Genomic DNA, 20,528 nt, shown 5'->3' on the forward strand with positions numbered 1-20,528 from the left:
CTGTATACCTGAAACATTGTAAATCAACTATACTTCAATTAAAAATTTTTAAAAAGAATATGTGGGCAATTAGGCATATTATGCACATTAATACAACTTTTTTGGAAGGCAGTATGACAGCATCTCTAAAGTGTAATCACTTCAACTAAGAAATTCCACTTTTAGGAATTTTATCAAAAAGAAACACAAATTTGCAAAAACATAAGAATAAGAATAAGGGTTTACCTTGCAAACACAGAGTTATAACAAATAATAGGAATTATCTAAATGCCCATCAATATTGTATTGGTTAGATAATTCTGCTACATTCAATCAATAAAACCCTACTTAGCCTTTAGAAAAAAAATGAGATCCAAATGTATTGAAATTAAAGGTTGTCAGACATTTTTTTGAGTAAAAAAATACTTGTTTACATGTTTTATATAAATAATAGCTAATATCTATTAAGCCCTCATTATGTGCCAGGTACCATTATAAATGTTTGGTGTATATGAAGTCATAAAATCTTCAGAAAAATCCTATGAGGTAAAGCAATATTATTTCTGTGTCACGAGTGAGGAAACTACGGTACAGAGGGGTGAGGTAATTTGACTAATGTCACAATGCCAGTAAGTGCCCAAACCAGGATTCAAATCCATACAAGGTGTAGAGTCTATGAATTATCTGAGATGAGAGTTTCTGCCTTGCCCCAGAATGGAGGCCAGAAAAAGTAAACTGAATTATAGGAAAGTCGAGAACATGACATTCCCATGACCTGAGTTTGTGTGGACAAAGTGTCCTGATCACTGAAAACTCAAAGAGTTGGATAGCTAGAAAAAATTGTATAGGGAAATGCATTAAGCTGTTCAGATTGGTTTACTCTGAGGAAGGAGAATGGAAAAGGCAGACTTTTCACTTTATGTGCTTCTTTATTCTTTCAATTTGTGTGCTAGAAGCAAATACTGTTTTTTTGTATAGTTAAAAAGAGAATGGAAAAGGCAGACTTTTCACTTTATGTGCTTCTTTATTCTTTGAATTTGTGTGCTAGAAGCAATATTGTTCTTTGTATAGTTAAAAAGAGAATGAAGGAGGAGAAAAACTGCATTACAAATTCATTTAGGATCATATGCGACTTAGCAAAAATCATTTCATTCCCTTATATTACATTTAGTTTAATGCTTTGCAAGTGTCATCATTTAGTTTGTAGAGTATGTCCAAGACTCAGCAGGGCTATTTAATTGAAGTATTTTATTCTCTCCCGACTCCACGCTATAGATGTTGTAAGAGCTAAAACCCACCTATTCTGGAAATTTTGTTGTTGTGCACAGGGGGCTGCACAGAGAAAAGTGCACATTGATGAGAAAAACCTGGTACACAGTTTTGGCAGACCTAGCGTTGTATTTGCTCAAACAAGAACCGAGCTGAAAGCTAAGAGTGGCCGAGGAGAAACTGACTCACCGGAAGAAGAAAATATACCTCCAAGGAATCAAGTTACAATCAACACAAAAATTAAATTGCTATCTCCTTGGAAATGATATGTTGTCAACTACTGGACACAGTTCAAAAGAAAAAAAAAGGAATGAACAGGGCTTTTATTCACACTTCTTATTTCTACAGCGTCTGTATGATTTTATTATACTTTTAAAATTTCTTTATATTTTGGTGCTATAAAGTGTTTTTTCCAAAAAGGAAAAATGTATTTGAAAGTGAACAGGAGATGAATTTTAGCTATAACTTGTAAGACTGATATTATTAACTATAGTAGCTTTGTTGTATTGGGCATGACTTCCAAAAACCAAAAACACATCAGGATTTTTAAATGGAGAGCACTCAATTTATATACTTTGAAGAATTAGTCATTTTAAGCCATTTTGAATTTTTTAATTTATAATAGAAAAAAACATAAGATGTAGATTACATGTGGAAAAACGAACTGGAAGAGACTGTACCAATATGATCTCAGTAACTGTCTTGTTGAGGAGGGCGATTATGGGTGATTTTAACCTCCTACTTTTGACTTTTCTACATTTGCCAATAAACATATTTACAAAATTGGAAAACTGTCAATAGAAAGCAATATATTAAATATATATATCACTAAAAGATAAAAAATATTTCTATTTAAAAGATACATGACATGAGACATGGATTTATACAGAGTTATGATCTCAGATTCTAAACTGCTCTACCAGTGAGTGACAAGATAAATTTCTGAGAAAAACCCAGAGATCAAGGTAGAGACAGGGAAAGACCTCCAAGCAGGGGAAAAAAAATTGGCTCTCAAATATCAAATCATGGATGCAGTCTTATTGCTTTCAATGAATACATTTGAATCACTCATTCCCTTTCATAAAAGAAATGAAAATCTTTGTCTTAAGCATGAAAGTGAAGGGTTTGAAAACAAATATACTTGTAACTGTTGCCTAGTCTGCTCATATGTTACTGGAGAAAGTACATAAAAAGAAGAGTTGGAAAACTCTGACCATTTTGCTTAGATATCTCAGCTTTATACCACTAATGAAAAATGTTAATTTATGTTTTAAACCCCACCCCCCCAATTAAGCAGTGGTTAGTGATACTGTCTGATGAATATATTTCAGAGGTAGTGGTATGATTTTGCATCCAGTTCTCCCATTTCTGGTTTATTGGATTCTTGCTACACTATAGGCTATGGAGAACTTTCTTCCCTGATGTGGTATTTCTCCTTTTACTCAAGAAACTTCCTATTTATAATAGAGAATTGGGAAACTTCTATTCAAATTTCTCCTTACAATAATAAGGAAAATTTTCCTTAGAAATTGTATAACCATTGTGACTGTAAAACCTTTGATCTCATAAAAAGTAAGGCTGGTTTGTTTAACTCTTTGTATTGTTTTACTTTCCTTCGGAAAATTCCCCCAAATTCTAGTACGACTCAAGTGTTGTAAGCTCAAGGACCGCCTATAACATTTCTATTGGTAAATTTTAGTTTGTTTTCCTTATGATTTTTCCAAATGATTTTTTTCTCTCTTCCATTTGAGATTTTGGGGTAGTCAATCTTGATTATGGGACCAGATTGAGGGGGTGGGAGGTGTGGAGGGAAAAACCATGGTAGATACTCAAGACAGGCATTTGACACTAGGATCTCTTGCAGGGAGTCAGCTCTGAGTTCGTCCCTAATAAATAGGTAGATCATAAGGAATTAATATTCTCCAGGAGTGAACACTGCCCCTCATTAGCTTTTTTTCTTCTTTACAAAGGCTCTTGGTTTTCATGAGGTGCCTCCTTATCTCAGTGAAAGGGCTGTGCTTTCAGGTCATGATCTTACTCAGTGAAAGTTCTGGCTTAATCTGAGGTTCCTGCTGAAATTACAAATGATCAAAGCCGGCAAAGGATGTGTTGTTGTGGTAGATTTTCCCTTTCTTTTACGAAATACTGGAAGTAAAAATTGATTCATATTTTGAGGGAAGAGTCCACAAGCTTTCAAATAGTGCCTAGGTAAATCACCGAATCCAGAAACACATAAGTGTTTGATGAACAAGTGAATACATGGGAAAAAGTATATATATATGTGTAAAACTGAATCACTTTGCTGTACACCTGAAACTAATACAACATTGTAAATCAACTATATGCCAATAAAACATTTTTAAATGATTAAAATGGTAAATTTATATGTTACACATATTTTACTACAACAAAAAAAGCTTAAAAAAATTTTAAAAACAAATAAAAAACCCCCAAATAATATATGAGTAATTAGGGTTTTGGTTCTCCTAGAAAAGTCTCATGTCTAAAGCATGAAAAGCTCTATAATATGCTCGGTTTTATTCATCCACGTTACTCAGGCCCAAGTTTTCCCAAATCAAAACTCTTACAGCTTTATCCCCATCTTTGGTTCCATTTCGTAACAATTTAATGAGTTGGGGATTCTTTAAAGAAAAATTTCCAATAAGCAAGATGTAATGCTTTCCTTCTGTATTGCAACAAATATTCCTTTATGTAGATTTTCTTTCCTCCTGATAGATACTAATTGAGGTTCTATACATTTTTCAAGTTTAACTCATCTGTGTCACTATTCCTGTTTCTAGTCTCCACACCCTTCACCTGTCTTCTCCCAGCATTATTCACTTACATCTGTATCAGTGGTTCTCAACCCTGGCCACACATCAGTCTCACCTGGGAAGCTTTTAAAACTTACCAATGCCTGGGCACCATTCCCAGAACTGATTTTATATGTCTGGGGTGATATCCTGGCATAGATAAAATATTTTAAAGCTCCAAAGGTGATTCTAATGTGCAGCCAAGTTTGAGCCTGTATTCCACTCTTATTCTCATTTCAGTAAAGGGATGGCATCCCTTTCCCCATGCGGTCTGTCACTGAACTGATTTCCAACCTCCATGAATTACACAGAAGGTGCCTCTCCCCTCAGAGCCCCTAGCTGGAACTCTGACGTCCACTCCCTGTTGAAATAATAAGGCAAAAGAACCACTTTCCACAGCAAAAGGGTCTGGGGGAAAGATGTGACAATTAAAGGATAATCTGAGGGAGTTTCTATGTGGTAACGGGACAGTTATTTATGATGATTATGGTGATGCTTACGCTAATCTACACCTGTGATACAACCTCATAGAACTATATACGCTGCCCACCAAAAAGCCAAAACCAAAACTAAAAACAAAAAACTAGAGAAATCCTAATAAGGAGGTAGCTGAGTTAATAATATTGTATCAGTACAGAGACAATTTCTTTAAAACAAGAAAGACAAATATATATATATGCATTGCTAGTTTATACATTTATATAACAGTATATCAGTTACACAATTCTAACTTATTTTTAATGCTTTCTTCCTGAATAGGCTGGAGATGTCAAGAACTATTCATTGTGATGGACCAAGCTTCTTTATCTCCTAACCTGGTATACGAACTTCCCCAAAGAGAAGATAAATATCATTAATGCATCCTGTCATCACTTACTTTCTTCTTTCCGTTTCAAATCTATGGAGTAGTTTCCGAAGACCACCATTCTTAAATCCCTGAAAGTGCGCAGCTGGGGCTCCCACAGTTATGACATCGTAGAGAGCATCTGGAACAGGAATGGACAAGGAGATGAACGCTTTGTAAACATTTATCTCCAACACGCTATTTGCATTGAAGCCTACACACTGTGGAGAGTTTGAGAAATTATTCTGTTTGATTTTGCAGGAATAAAAATGAACTCACATCTCAAGGGGGCAAGAGGAGCTAATCAATCTTTCTAAAAGCCACCTGTGCACCTAAACAAGTTATAATATTTCCTTGATTTGTGACTACATCCTAATTATATGCTACTGTGTAGAACAGTATGTTCTCTCATTCTTCTATATACTTACTGAGATAACATGTTAATTGGTCTTTTGTGTATTTTACTTTATTGAGTTTTGCATCATTTAATTTGCAATCATATTGAAATTCAACAATAATGAACAATCTTTCAACCAAAAGTTGCCGAGAAAAGAACCAAAATATTAATGCATTTTGACTCAAGGGAAGAACAGTAAAAGTGCATTTAAAAAATCGATACATAGTAGTTCCCTGCCTGTATATACTAAATCTTACACAATTTTGAATGCATGCAATTGAATTTTGCAATTTCCTTAGGTGACATAGAAAGAATACACAAAATGTCTCCTGATCTATTTTCCAGTGAGATACTTTGTTTTTTTTAATAAAAAAATCCATACATTTAAATTGAAACTCAATCCTTTGATCTTCAAAGCCATCAAGTTTGATACATATTAAATTTACCACTTCAAAACATGCCATCATTTTTACATTCTAATGAAAAGTATCACCATAAGAAGGAAGACAAAGTGAATGCCCTCTTGCTAAACTACATTTTATTTGAGAAACCTAATTTCATAGTAGATCCTTTTCAAATTGATTTTGGTATTGACACTTTGGTTGTTTTTCTGATCTCATTTACAGGGAAAACATAAATTATTTGATTAGCTTCAGGTAAACACCATAACTTCTTCACAGTGGTTCAATCCAAATGCACCTGAAATAGTTTTTCTTTTTTTTAAAATAAAATATGTCTTAAATTGAAAAGACTTCAGCTGTACTCAGAGAACTCAAGGTGACAAAAAAACAGAAATACAACCCAAACCAAATGGTTAGTAAGGCAGATACTGAACAATCACTTAATGGATTGCTGGAGTGGTGAGCTTTTGTTCTTTTAAAAAGTCACTAATCAACTAGAAGTCATCTTTTCTTAAAATAGCAACACATTAGACTAGTGTGAAATTTTCAGATTTCGTAGTCCAGGGGATTTTAGCCTAGGGCTAAGAAGAGGGTTTTCAGGTGTCCAGGGATGGATGGTGAATTGTATTGGTGCATCTGTTCTACTTCATGGAAAGGGGTCACAGCTTTATTGAACAGTCATGAGATCATCCAAAATGCGCCAACTAAAGACTTGTCTACCTGCATTTATCTGATGAGAAACCTGAGGATCTTGAGAAGTTACCTGCTTTGTCTGAAGTCCCAAAGATGTTATACCCAGGGCCTTCTAACTTATAACCCAGGGATGGAGAACAAGTGATTTAAGTTATTGACTGTCGGACCCTGAGTCCCTGGCTCCGGATCCCAGCTCTGCTATGTATAAGTTGTGCAGCATTGGGAAAACTACTAACCCTTTCTCAGGGTTACAGCTGTCTCAGCTCCTCAGCTAGAAAATGGAGTGGAAAGTAGTAAAAAAGAGGTTAGCATTTAGTAAGTATTGTCTATGATTATTTTCCCTATAGGAAGTAATCCTACCAATTAAGCAAAGAAAACTGATATTTTAACTTTTGCTTATTTCTCCATAAAAATAAACTTTTCAGTCTGAAAGGGAAAGTGATTCTGAGGCTCAGTCTTCTGAATAAGATCAGTTTCTGTGTTAATCTAAACTAAATACAAAAAAAAAATCATCATGATGTTGTAATGAAATACATTGCATTGCTGCTAAAACCTGGGTGACCAGCAATACCAACAATATACCAAAGTGACTAAAAACTGTATCCATATGTCCCACCAAGCCCAAATTAAATGCATTCCTAACTCAATTTTCAAAAAAAGTTGTCTGTGGACTTTCACTGGATCCAAAAAAACTTGTAGCCTCTCCAACACCACCCAGCAAGAGAGGAAGGATGAGGGGAGTGGAAATCTGAGTGGAGAAAGCAGTCTTAATTGATGGAGATTAAAATGACTTGATTATGCAAAATTTGCAAAACCATTTGTCTTTCTCTGTCTGGCTTAGTTCACTTAGTATGATAATCTCTAGGTCTGTCTATATTGCTGCAAATGGCATTATTTCATTCTTTTTTATGGCTGGATCATATTCTATTGTTCTGACTTTTCCTGCTCTTCTTCTCTGGTTCCCTGTGACCCATGTAGGCACTTCATTCCTTTAAGTCTTCCAGTAAAGTCCTCAAGATCTGAAGATCATTTCCAATTTCTCTCTTTCCCTCAACATTATATCTGATCAGTTCTAACAACTCCGCTACCAAAATTTTATTCTCTCTTATACATGTTAAACATCTTTACCTTAATTTTGATCTTCCTCATGTCTTGTCAAGATTCCTACTGCCTCTTCAGTCCTAGCCTCTCTGCATTCACAATGCAGTGGCTTGCTTCTCCTATATGGGTGGCCATTCAATCACTCTGCCCAAAACACAGGCTTTGAGACTTATACCCTTCCTCATATCTTTCAAATATAAATAGAAGAACATTCAAATGTCTCAGCATCATGCATGTTTTAAGTGCTCAATAAATGTCAACAAATAGATAAACAAATATTTTGAGGGAAAATTCAGTTTGTCATGTTTGTCTTCAGATCATAAATGGAATTACTATTCTTAGTTGAAGAATAAAAATTGTAGATACACTATCCAGAAACAAATATATTAGAATCTGGAATATATGTATATATATTCTCCAGGGTATGGGAATGAATATATATCCATTCATGAATCACATTCTGTAGAATAACAGAGAGCTTACGATTATCACATGCAAAAGAATGAAATTAGACCCTTATAGCAAGCACAAAAAATCAACTCAGAAAGGATTGAAGATTTAAACATAAGATGTAAAACTGTAAAAGTCCTAGGAAAAAAACATAGGGAAAAGGTTTCATGAAATTGGTCTTAACAATGATTTCATAGAAATGACACAAAAAGCACAAGCAATGAAAACAGAAATAAACAAGTGGGACAACATCAAAGTAAAAAGCTTCTGCATGGCCAAGGAAACAATCAGTAGAGTGAAATGGAAATACACAGAATTAGGAGAAAATATTTTCAAATCATATACCTGATGAGAGATTAATTTCCAAAATATGTAAGGAACTCCTACAACTCAATAGTAAAAAAAAATTAATAACCTGCTTTAAAAATGGGCTAATGACTTGACTAGACATTTTGCCAAGAAGACATAAAAATGGCGAACAGGTAAATGAAAAAATGGTAAATGTCATTAATCATCAGGAAAACGCAAATCAAAACCACAATGACATATCACCTCACATTTATAAAATAGCTCTTACCAAAAAAAAAAAAAAAAGACAAGTGTTGGCCATGATGTGGAGAAATTGGAACCCTTGCACACTGTTGTTGGCGGGATGCAAAATGATGCAGCTGCTATGGAAAACAGTATGGAGGTTCCTCAAAAAATTAAAAATACAACTATTATATGATCCAGCAGCCCCACTTCTGTGTATTTATACAAAAGAATTGAAATCAAGACCTTGAAGAGATATTAGCACTCCTGTGTTCACTGCAGCACTAATTATAATAGCCAAGACATGGAAACAGCCTAAATGTCCATCAACAGGTAAATGAATAAAGGAAATGTGCTGTATACATACAATGGAATACTATTCAGCCTTAAAAAAGAAGGAAATTCTGCAATATGTGACATCATATATAAACCTTGAGGATATTATGTAAGAGAAATAAGCCAGGCACAGAAAGACAAATACTGCATGACTGCACTTATATGAGGTATCTAAAATAATCAGTGCATGGTATCAGGAAGTATGTTAAGTTAATATGTATTACTTGATGTTAACTGCAATTCATTGGTCAAGGTGATATCTGCCACTGCCTAGAGTTGATTCTTCACTGTAAAGTTACTAAATATTTGAAGGGGCATACTTTAAGATTATGCAGATCTCCTGTTTCTGTTTAAACTGGTACCCATTAATTTTAGCATCCACTGATGAACCTTGCCTGTGGCCATAATTACTGTTCAAATGGTAATTTTCCATTTCCCTCATTCTTGCCAAATTTATTAATTGGAATTCTTCTGGAAGGAATAGATGACCCTTCTTCTTCCTTCATTTGTTTATTCAGTTATTTATTAACATCAATATGAGTATTTTGTTCTTTGATTCGTAATCCAACCCTAGCTTTATGTTTAAATTGTTCCAGCTTTGTCCACTGGGAGCTCCTTCGGAATGGCTCCTGTATCACTTTTTTTGCCCCTTCTGTTTTCTGTTTTGTCTTATTTTATTTTATTTTGCTTTTTGGTTTTTGGACACTTCCTTACTTTCTAGAGCCACAAGATACTCCAGACTCATATTTTCCCTGCCACAGCCTTGGAATCAACCAGCTTTCCAAGGAACCCTAGTTCTTTTTATTGGAGAATGGTGTTTAGAAATCAATTATGAGCAATTACACTCATTGCTACTGTTTTCGATCCCATTCAGTAGCTAGAACTAGGAAATATATGTATGTGTACTAACTTGTGCACACACATCTATATTTATCCATCTAACTATTGCTCTATCTATACTGTACTAACAACAACAAAAACCATGAGTCAATGCTGTTACCTCTGACTTCAATTCAGCCTCACAAGATTCCTTCTAGCCTTCCTTCCTTATTTCTACCTTCTCTCCCTGACATTGAGAAACTTGACTCTCTCTACCCACATATTTAAATATATGGTCAATCCTAGTGAAAAATAAAACAGCTTCAGAATTGTTAACCCTACCTCTTTAAGAAAAAAAATTACTAACAAATGTACAGTGTTTGTAGTGTTTTTTAATTTAGCATTACAATATCCACTCCTTTCCAAAGTTTACATAGGCCAGGTCCTTTCTTTCCCAATCTTTTCAGTAAATTATCATTTTTATAATTATCTTTACCATTAATTACCATTTTAAACAAGATAACAAAAGTAAGTTAATAAAAGCAGGTTGGAAATATGAAATTCTATGGAAAACTTACACAATAATTAGTAGCACAACAATCACGATTTGAAAAAAATAAGAATAGAAAGGGAGCCAAGGTGCAGGTACCAAGAAGTAAAATATAGAAGCATTCCCCAAATATTCTTCACTTTTGGACTTCATAGAACACACTTCAAATAGGCAAGTAGAAAATAGTACTACTGTGGTTCAGCAGAGCTAGAAGTGCAGCATCTTATCTATATTCTAGAAGCCATGTCTCCCATTTCCCAAGCCATAATATCCTCCCAAGCCAACCATAATATCCCATTAGTATCAAGAGGTCTTCTCTGCAGGGACACTAGAGTTTCTGTCTGGATACTGAAAGAGCAAATAAGGTCTCTCTTTTGCCTCTCTCACTTTTCTCTGTTGCCTTTTGATTTTACCCATCTTGATTAGAACCATTTCTCAAAAAGCTGGGATCTTTATGTCCACATTTTACAGAGGTTCAAAGAGCTGAGGCTTAAATAGTGTTTGTACATTTGAGGTTCAAAGAGTTGCTCAGAGGTATTAACTTTTAAACATTGATTACTGTGATATTGTGATTCATAATATGAAATAAATACTTGGTCTTCGTCCCCTTTTCTGGCACAGAGTTCCCCAAGCCCCAGGAATTTCCTAAGTGTTGAGAGCCACAAAGGTGTCTTCTGTTAGGTTAATGAGGTGACTTTTGGACTGCACCTAAGGATGGGGTCTGGTGGCCAGTGAAACCAACCATGAGATTAGAGGGTTGAAACTTTCAGTCCTTTCTCCCTTGACTTCCCTACGGAAGAGGGGCTGAAGATGAGTTCAGTCCCAATGGCCAATTATTTTATCAATATTGCCTGTGTAATGAAGCCTCCATAAAAACCCAAGAGGACAGGGTTTGGAGAGCTTTCGGGTTAGCGAACACGTGGAGGTGCTGGGGGAACTCAGAGAGCATGAAAGCTCCACGCCCTTTCTCCATACCTTGCCCTATGCATCTGTTGCATCTGACTCTTCCTGAGTTCTCTCCTTTTATAATAAACAGTAATCTAGCAAGTAAACTGTTTTTTCTGAGTTTTGTGAGTCTCTCTAGTGAATTAATCAAATCCAAGGAAGGGGTTGTGGGAACCTCTGATTTATAGCCAGTTGGTCAGAAGTATGGGTAACTACCTGGAATTTCAATTGGCATCTGAAGTAGAGGGCAGTCTTGTGGGGCTGAGCCTTTAACCCGTGGAATCTGATGCTGTCTCTGGGAAAATAATGTCAGAATTGAGTTAAATTGTAGGACACCTAGTTTGTGGCTCTGGAGAGTTGGACAAATGAAGGTGGGGGAAATCCCCTCCCCACAATCATAAATAACTAAAGAGTGGTTCTGAAGAAAACAATTAGAAAGTAGCTGCTGAACTCTATTCTCAGAATTTATATGATTTTAAGCAAAAGAAAACAGCTTTGTTCTTCAGCTATTAGGTATTTTTGGTTTTCATATAATCTGAAATAAGAACATACTGTGTACAGCTGTATAATACCTAATTTTAATTGAGACAGTTTCTGTCACAATTAACATTGATCACTAATATTTTTAAGTATCAGCATTCTTTATGGAAATCACAAAAATCACAAGACTCCAGGGAGTCTTAAACGTTTGCAACTGTTATTTGATAATTATTAGTTACCAAGACCACAGTACTGGAACAGCTAGGTTTATCCCTTTTGGCCCCTTCATCCTTGAATTTCACTTGCAATTACTACATAAATAGTAGATAGATCTATGTACACCAAGGGAATTATTTTTTGGTCTCTTAGTTTAGTTAATGAAGAATGGTATACACTTACCATACCATACTCATTCTTGGCTACAGCAGTCGTACTCCTTAAAATTTAGTTAGAATTAACTGTAATTGACTGTTTTCCTCTAGAAGAAGTCAGATATACAAAAAAAAAAATCAATAAAAAATTAAAATTCTAAGATAACAATCTGATCAGTGATATTTGTCTCATTTTAAAATTTCCTCATTTTATCCTGCTGTTTAAGTTATGTATCTTTGTGACATGAATAGCCCTTAACTTTCAGATTTTTGGTACTCAGACAATTATAAAAATTTAAGTGAGCATTTTATCTTAAAGAAAAGTCAAGCAAAATAAGTGTAAAGTCTATTTCTCTTTTTTAAAAAAAAATATAATATGCCTCTCTTCTTTCTTTGATATTTTATACGTCAAAAATTCCTTGGCTTTGTGAAAATGGCATCATATACACCATATTAGGAAAGTGGAGTTCAAATTGTTGAGTCTTGTCAAACTAAAGATACCAGGTTGGTTTGAAATCTAATAGTAGGGCTGCCTCATAGCCTTTTAAAAGCCATTTAATAATAGAAATGAGATAGTAAGCCTACTTTTTCTCAGAAGATCTCTTTAAAATTCCTACAACTATAAAAAGAGTGCTGATGAAAAAAAAATGTAGACACGCTGATCTCATTTCAAGGAAAAATTTAAGCATAATCCCTGACTTTAAATGACCCACAAAATGACTTCGATATGAATCTCAAGACAATAGGGAATTCTAAGGGAAATCTGTTTCAAAATAGTCCAAGCAAGTTGGCATGATGATTAAACACATCTAAAAGGTAATTGCGCTTCACTGATGAGGTGATACACCTGAACTCTTGAGACACAGAAATCAGGGAGCTCTAAATAGCTCCTCTTGTTTCCTCCTTCCTTCTGTGTAGAGATTAGAAGACTAAGGGGCAGAGAGGTTAGCTAACTCATCCATATTAAACAGGAAATCCTGGCCGATCTTGCACTTGATTCCAGCCACAGCTTTATGATATAATATAGTAGGTTCTTTCTTTTTTTATCCTTTCTTTCTTTCCCTTTCCTTCCTCCCTCCCTCCTTCCCTCCCCCCCTTCCTTCCTTCCTTCCCTTTTCTCTCTCTTTCCTATGTACTATATGCTATTATACATATATATATGTATAAAACATACAAACTAACTTAAACATAGAATAATATCACAAGAATCCATACTGTATAATATTCACAACTGTTTTCTATGAAAGTAAAATATACTGGAGAGGGAAACTGCCTTCTTAATTTCAGGGATTTGTGTTATTGTTGTCATGGCTGCTAAGATCTCTATTGTGGTGGGTATTCTATTTGTTGCATTTAAGTAATGGACAAGGATGAAAAATTAACTTAATGGGTCTGGGGGCACCTGAAGTTAAATGAAGGTTATTTCATTTGTCAGTATGAGACATGACATCATAGTTCCGCTCAGTTACTTGTTTCAAGAGCTGGACATTAGCCTTGTCTTTGGTGAATCTGCCTGCTACTGTTTGCAAAGCTACCTCTCCAAATGTAAGAGACATATTAATCAAATGTGGATAGATGCAATTTATTAATGGTAAGAATGAAAACAGATGTAGACTACATCCAAATAACTCACCAGTGAAATACCAAGGCTTGGCCAATCTTACTTGCATCATTACCTGGAAAAATGTTGTCTGTAATTCAGCTAAACATTCAAATCAGTAACCATGGATCTTAAATACATTTAACTTGATTCATTTAATCTGCTAAATATATGTTATATAAGCAAGTAGAAAATCAGACTACCATCTAACTTTTAACCATTTTATTTTTCAAGTAAAGAAAATCAAAGCTCAGAAAGGTTATCAACTTGGTCAAAATAAAAAAAAAGTAAGGGGTAGAGCCCCCCAAATTCAGCCAAGATTTTAATTTCTATTATAATACATAGTTGGTGATGTAGTATATAAACACCTACTTTAACTGAATTTCAATTTAAAATAACATTTAAACTTCTAAAAACTTAAATATTTTAAAAACATTTATTTAATATTATACATAGGACATGCATATCATATATATATTATATACTCACATATTTATATGTGAGTACTTATATATATAATATATATTTATATATATATAAATACTCACATATATATATATATATATATATATATATATATGTATGTGAGTAGCCTTGGGGAAAGAAACCAGCATGTAATAGAATTCAGTACTTTCGAATTAATTCTTGGCTGTTAGACTCTCTAGTCCTTTCCCCCATTTACTCCTTAAGTCTTCAAAGAAAGGAATCAGTCTTTCTGAAAACTATGTCAAAAACCCTCTAGTTGATGAGTTGTACCCTAGTTCCGTAACTTCAAAATATTGCTTTTCTCTTTACTGTTTGATATTTGTCATCACAAATAAGAAATTCTTTTATATATCCCATTATGGGTTGAATTGTGCCCCCACTCAAGAAAGATATCTTAGAATATGACCTTATTTGGAAATAAGGTTTTTACAGATGCGATCAAGTTGCAATAAGGTCATTAGTGCAGGTCCTAATCCAACATGACCTAATCCAAAATGTCCTTAATCGGGAAATTTGGACACAGAAACAGACACAGAGAAGATGGTGTAAAGGCATAAAGGGGAACGACATGCAAAGATGGAGGATCTGTGGGATGCACCAACAAACCAAAGAAAACTAAAGATTGGAGGAATACCGTAAGAAGCTAGGTATGGAAGGAGGCAAGGAAGGAATCCCCCGTCTGTTTCAGAGGATGCACTCCTCTGCCGACACCTTGATTTTAGACTTCCAGCCTCCAGACTGTGAAGCATTGCATTTCTGTTGTTTATGACTCCCACTTGGTGATACTTTGTTATGGTGGCTCTAGGAAACTGATACATATCCCACTAAACTAATTAGAAGAAAATTTGTTTGCTTTTCTAAATATCTGTCTTTTAGTTGCCAGTTTCTTCCTTTTACATTGGAGAAACAAAAACTAAATGCCTTGTATCATGCCAGTTCACTCTAGTCTATTTTCAGAAATTACCTTAGAAAAAACAGCATAATGTAAATGGTTCTTTTGTTTTCAAGAAATAAGTATAAAGTAAAAGGCCACATAGATAATAATTTCCCTTTGTGTGGTGGATGTATTTTAAGGATCATCACCAAATATTTGAATGCACATTTAAATATAAATTCCTATCAATTTGGCTTCAAGAAACTATCTGCTTTGATGATATTGCTACCCATGCATGGCTGTAACCTGATTAGCCACAGTACTTGCATGTGATGATTTTTCCAAAATGCCTCTCTAAATCATCTTTTCTCTAAATCTGGCTACTTCTTTAGTTCAAGATTTCAATGTCTCTTAATAGGCTCTTAACTGATTACTTTCCTCCAATTTTAACAGTCCTGATAAAACTGACAGATCCGTTTTGTTCTAGTGATGGCAAATGCCACATGTATCATAAAAACTATTATTGTTTGTTCTATGTGTTTTACATGGTCTAGTTCACTTAATCAGGAAGGAAACGACAGTGCTTAGAAAGATTAAATAACAGGCTTAAGGTCATATATAAAGTAGTAAAGCTGAAATTCTGTTCTACTCCAAAATATATAAACTTTTTACCATATCATAAAAGTCTCTTCATATAGGCCATTAGGAAAGAAAAAGTTATGCTGGTTGTCAGATAGCTTTTGAATGTTGCAGCTTCTTTATGACCTTGGTTTTGATGATTTTTTTAAAACCATTAGATATTGTTATGTTCAAACTATTAACAGACACTCAGTATTCAGGGAAGAATTCCTGAAAGCCTTAGGCCAATCCATCTCATTTTTAATTCAGTTGACATAATTTTTGGTGAACAGGATGCAAGTTACAATTTCAGATAGTTGATAAGGGTTACCAAAGATAATACAATTATATATCAGAATGATTTTAACTACACTTGAACTTATACGTTAGCTAGTTGTGTATACAAAATCAGTATGCACCAACTTGAAAAATTTAATTTTTCTGATTATAAAACTTCAGGTAATTTTAAAACAGAGATTTAATTTTAATTTTTTAAAACCTCTAACCTCTAACCTGTAGCCTCACTGTGACAATGGCTACAAAATCGGGTGTTAGAATGCTTCTTTAGATGTATCTGTGTATGTTTGTATGTGCGTGTTTGTATGTATATGTTGATAGACTCAGCATAAAGGATTTGATGATCTAAAGTAACTTTTAGCTTCCTAGGAAGATGAGTACTCATAGGATGACCATAGCATTTATGATTCAGAGAGACCTTTGAGATGGAAAGGATGTGGAGGGCATCATTAACAAAGATGCTGGACAAACAGGCATAGCATGGGACTTTTGCTGATAAATAGTGGCAGGTGGTCACCCTAAATATGCACAAAATTGATACAGCAATAAGTTAAAGAAAAGGGAGATGAGAAGAATATTTTAAATATATTTTACTGAGAAATGGCAAGGAATTATGTAGAGTGGCAATGAATTCAACCCCATATCATTCACTCTAGAACTATTCAGGTATGTTATGAAAATCTATGTGTATTTTCTTGAAAAATGTCTCTCACAACCAAGTACATCAAAATACTGTAGCACCTTCTATCTGATAAACCTGCTTCTCATAGGGAAGCGCGTGATTCTGGCGATAGCCACCACTAAGTCAGAGAAACAGCACTTGAGTCCATCTTTGGACTTTGGTTTCTCAGGATAGGCACAAAATGAACTAGTCTTGTTTTTCTTTTTCTCTAATTCAAACAGTAGCAGAATGGGGAGCTATTAGGCATCGCTGATAATACTTAATAAAGCTAACACTCATTTTGCATAGTCACCTGTAACTCAATTCAGGTGGCATATTTACAAAGCATTGCCCAGAAACACAGCAACGAAAATGTAATGGTTTCTTTTATAGTATTTAGGGTCATTATCAGCTTCAATTGTTTCATCTTCATCTTTATGTAACTGCTAAAATTTTTAATTCTGCCAATAGTCAAGCCTTTTAAAGAAGTACACAGTAACAATTTGCCCATTTGAAAAAGAATACTATATACTACCTTTCAAGTGAGGGCTGTGTACGTGCATTCTTTGCAGATGTAGATTTATCGGAACAAATTCTAATGTTTTCTCTCCTTTGCTGCTGCTTGATTTGAAAGAGGACCCTAGGTGGAAAAAAAAAATAAACATCATTAGTAAATAAGTAGTGTGTGTGTGTTGAAAAGTACATTTGACATAGAAAAATGTTATAAGAATTTCAGAAAGAAAAACATATTCTGTATGAGTTGCTTTTCTTCTCAGAAATTTAATTTAAAAAAATTCTCAGTTATCCCTATAATGATACCATGAGGTAAAATAGTGCATTTTTTTCTTCTTTGTTTTTCATGCCAAGATGGTAGAGATGGAAATAAAAGTTTTCTGCTTTTTTTTTTAATAAATCTTGAGTTTTCTATGTCCATAACAACAGTATTTATTATTGTTTTCACATAACATACATGAAATTCATTTCAGTCTGAATATGTAAAGTCATTGATTGCACACCTGTTTCCTTGCTGAGTTCTGTCAGAATGTCTTGGTACATATTCACCATTTGATCACAGTGAGTAAGGACATTTTTTCGTAGATTGTCCCAGTGTGGAGAAAGCTCACCAAGTTCTTTTAGCTCCTGGTTTCTGTTAAGAATGAAAAAGAAGAGAAAGTATTTATTTTGATCTTACACCCACAGACACAAAATGCTTAATCAGGGTTGCCAAACTAATTGATTCACCATCCCTTTCAGGAAAGCTCTGTGTTTATTAGGAAAAAAAAATCATTTTAACAAAAAGGAAGAAGTGACTAGGTTAGGCCACACAAACATTAAAAGTCCTGTATGTCAAAGAGCCAAAAAAAAAAAAAAAAGTTTAAATTTATTGATAAAAATTTCACAAAGATGGCAAAGACTTATTATCCTTAATATAAATAGAGGCCATCCAGTTAAAACAAAACAACACAAAACACTAAATCTCAATAGATAGCTAAGTTCTAGGCTTTGACTATCCCAAATGAAATAATTTGGAAAGGGTTATCTGGCTGTCTGAAGGAAACACAAGCTAATCACGTAATCTAGCTTATATATAATATAGTTGTAATCTTTTTAAAGCCCATAAATAGTATGATCAGGTATGATTTTACTGGTCTCAATTTCTCCTGAGGACAATTTAAGTAAATACTGTATGTCTATATTTTGTCCCCTCTTTATCAAAAGAAGATCTAATCAAGATCTAGGTTTTAATTATTAACTTTAATTCTCTACCCTTTAGCCATGTTAATTTAAGTCATCAGAATGCCTTTTTAAATTATAATGATAAATGGTTTAATATGCTTCTTGGTTATATTTCTCATTCATTTCTATAACCTTTTACCAACAACATTTTCATGAGGCAGTTTAACCAGCAATAATGAAACTTCTTTGCCATTTTGGCTGTGAAACATGCTAAATACCAAGCTAATAAATTCAGAAGATGTAGAATCTTTAACATCCTGTTAAATTCAAGAATAATGGATGGTGTGCAAAAATGTGACTTGCTTTCAAATGCTTGTAGCTGCCTTTGTTTCGTTTCAACGGGAATGCGATATAGTATTGCTGCATCTTCCATCTGAGGTCTTCACAGTTTTTGTGAACATTAATCTCATTCTCAACTTTTCCATAGATTAACTTTCATCAGACAACATTCATGGAAGTAATTAATCAATGGACAATGGGAGTAAAGGAAATTCATGACCAAAGGGGGGTTAGGAGAGAAGGTTGAAGAGTTGGGAAGTCAAGTTCTCTGTGTGGACTCAAGACGGCAGGGTATTCAAATTCAGGACAAAACAACAACAACCAAAACAAACAGGTAATTCCAAAAGTGGGAGATATCAAGTCTAGAAGAACCTGGGCAATTAGGTCAAATCAATCTGAGGTAGAGAGCAAATGTGATATGTCAACTTAATATGTAAGATTTTGGGTTTTACTTTCAATATATGGTTATAATAGAAATCTTAACTAGGTATTACAGTTTAACCCTAATAAACACACCATGGGTTTACAATTTATGTTGTCTCTGAATTCCTATCAGAAATAATAATTATAAGGGAGGTGGTGACGGAGGGGATGGTAAGAGTGAAGCCCGTGACTACGGTGTGAAATACTGGGGTGGAGTACACCTCCCTGCCCAAGAGGAGTCCGACAAAGTGTGATCAGAAAATCTTAGTGTTCTGTAGGGAGTGACTTGAAGGAAGCCGGGAGGAATCTATAAACTGGGGTTTAAAATTCATTACACTCCTCCAATATGTCAAAACTTACATACAGGAATAACTAGACGAAACCTGGCGTTCACTGTTTTTTTGTTCTAAGAGAGGACATTAAACAGATACACATTCTGAAAGGGACAAACAAACAACATAAGGTTTCTCCGCATTAAAAAAGTTCAGGGACTTCCCTGGTGGTTCAGTGGTTAAGACTTTGCCTTCCAATGCAGGGGGTGTGGGTTCGATCCCTAGTCGGGGAGCTATGATCCCACATGCTTTGCGGCCGAAAAACCAAAGCATAAAACAGAAGGAATATTGTAACAAATTCAATAAAGACTTTAAAAATGGTCCACATCAAAAAAAATCTTTAAAAAAAAAGTTCAAATATAGGAGAACTATAGAATAAAGGTGTAATAAACTAGAGTAATGAAAAAGGTGTAAAACAAAATGGGGCAGAGTAAGAAAGTAAGTTTTTAGAAAATGAAAGAAATTAATTACATTAATACATTAAAATAGAGAAGATAATTGGCTGCATCAAAATCAGTAAACTTTTCAATCAGGAAGGCTAGGGCTGTTTGTATTATATTTTGATTTGTCACTCAGTCAACAAAAACTTTAGCATCTAAGAGCCTTGTTTTATATCTCCATCCAGGTTCTCTGGAAGGCAGGGCCTGAGATCAAGCAATCCCGGGTCAGTCAGAGGGAGGTAAGAAGGCAAGTGCTGAAGGGAAAAAGCGAAAACAGGAATAATGTGGTTCGTTATCAAGCTGGGCAGAACTTCACAAGAAAACACAGCTGGTTAGGTGGCCATGTGGAACGACTCCAGAGAAGTCATACGGAATCTCTGCACCTTGGAACAGATCGTTAGACGGAGGAAAATGCATTTGTATGCCAGTTCCTTACCATCCACTCTATTTCACTGGTAAAGATTCATCCGATGGGACTTTAGCTCCTCTGTACTTCTAGTTATGCAATCTGTCTCCTCCAGGCAGCCACTGGTGGGGGGGGGGGGCAATATTCCAGCAGAGACAGAACTTTCCTGGGTCTGGTAAAATATAGGTGCCAAATCCACTCTGGATATTTCCATGGCAGATGCCATTGGGTTCATGATAATGGCTGGTCTTCACCTTGAGGGAGACTGATAAGCTGGTGGCATCAGGAGATAAGGTGACAAGGGTGGCACCAATTGGGGCTCTCCATTGAGCAAGTGGTCAAAACTTGAAGACACATTCCAGTTAAGCCAGCACAGAAAAGCACATAAACTGAGCC

At 34.8% G+C, this 20,528-nt stretch overlaps 1 protein-coding gene across 12 annotated transcripts in view; it reads right to left on the minus strand.

The window, feature by feature from the left end:
- Nucleotides 1-20,528, minus strand: part of INPP4B (inositol polyphosphate-4-phosphatase type II B) — a 779,792-nt gene that overhangs the window by 156,638 nt on the left and 602,626 nt on the right. For all 12 annotated transcript variants that reach the window (XM_057546957.1, XM_028168300.2, XM_057546956.1 and 9 more), the window contains 3 exons: nt 17,532-17,662; nt 17,051-17,155; nt 4,939-5,047 (listed from right to left, as the gene is read on the minus strand). In XM_057546957.1, coding sequence (XP_057402940.1) covers nt 4,939-5,047; nt 17,051-17,155; nt 17,532-17,662 — 345 coding nt within the window. The remainder of the gene's footprint in view (nt 1-4,938; nt 5,048-17,050; nt 17,156-17,531; nt 17,663-20,528) is intronic.

Source organism: Balaenoptera acutorostrata, chromosome 5, assembly GCF_949987535.1.
Source record: "Balaenoptera acutorostrata chromosome 5, mBalAcu1.1, whole genome shotgun sequence".
NCBI classification, from domain to species: Eukaryota; Metazoa; Chordata; class Mammalia; order Artiodactyla; family Balaenopteridae; genus Balaenoptera; species Balaenoptera acutorostrata.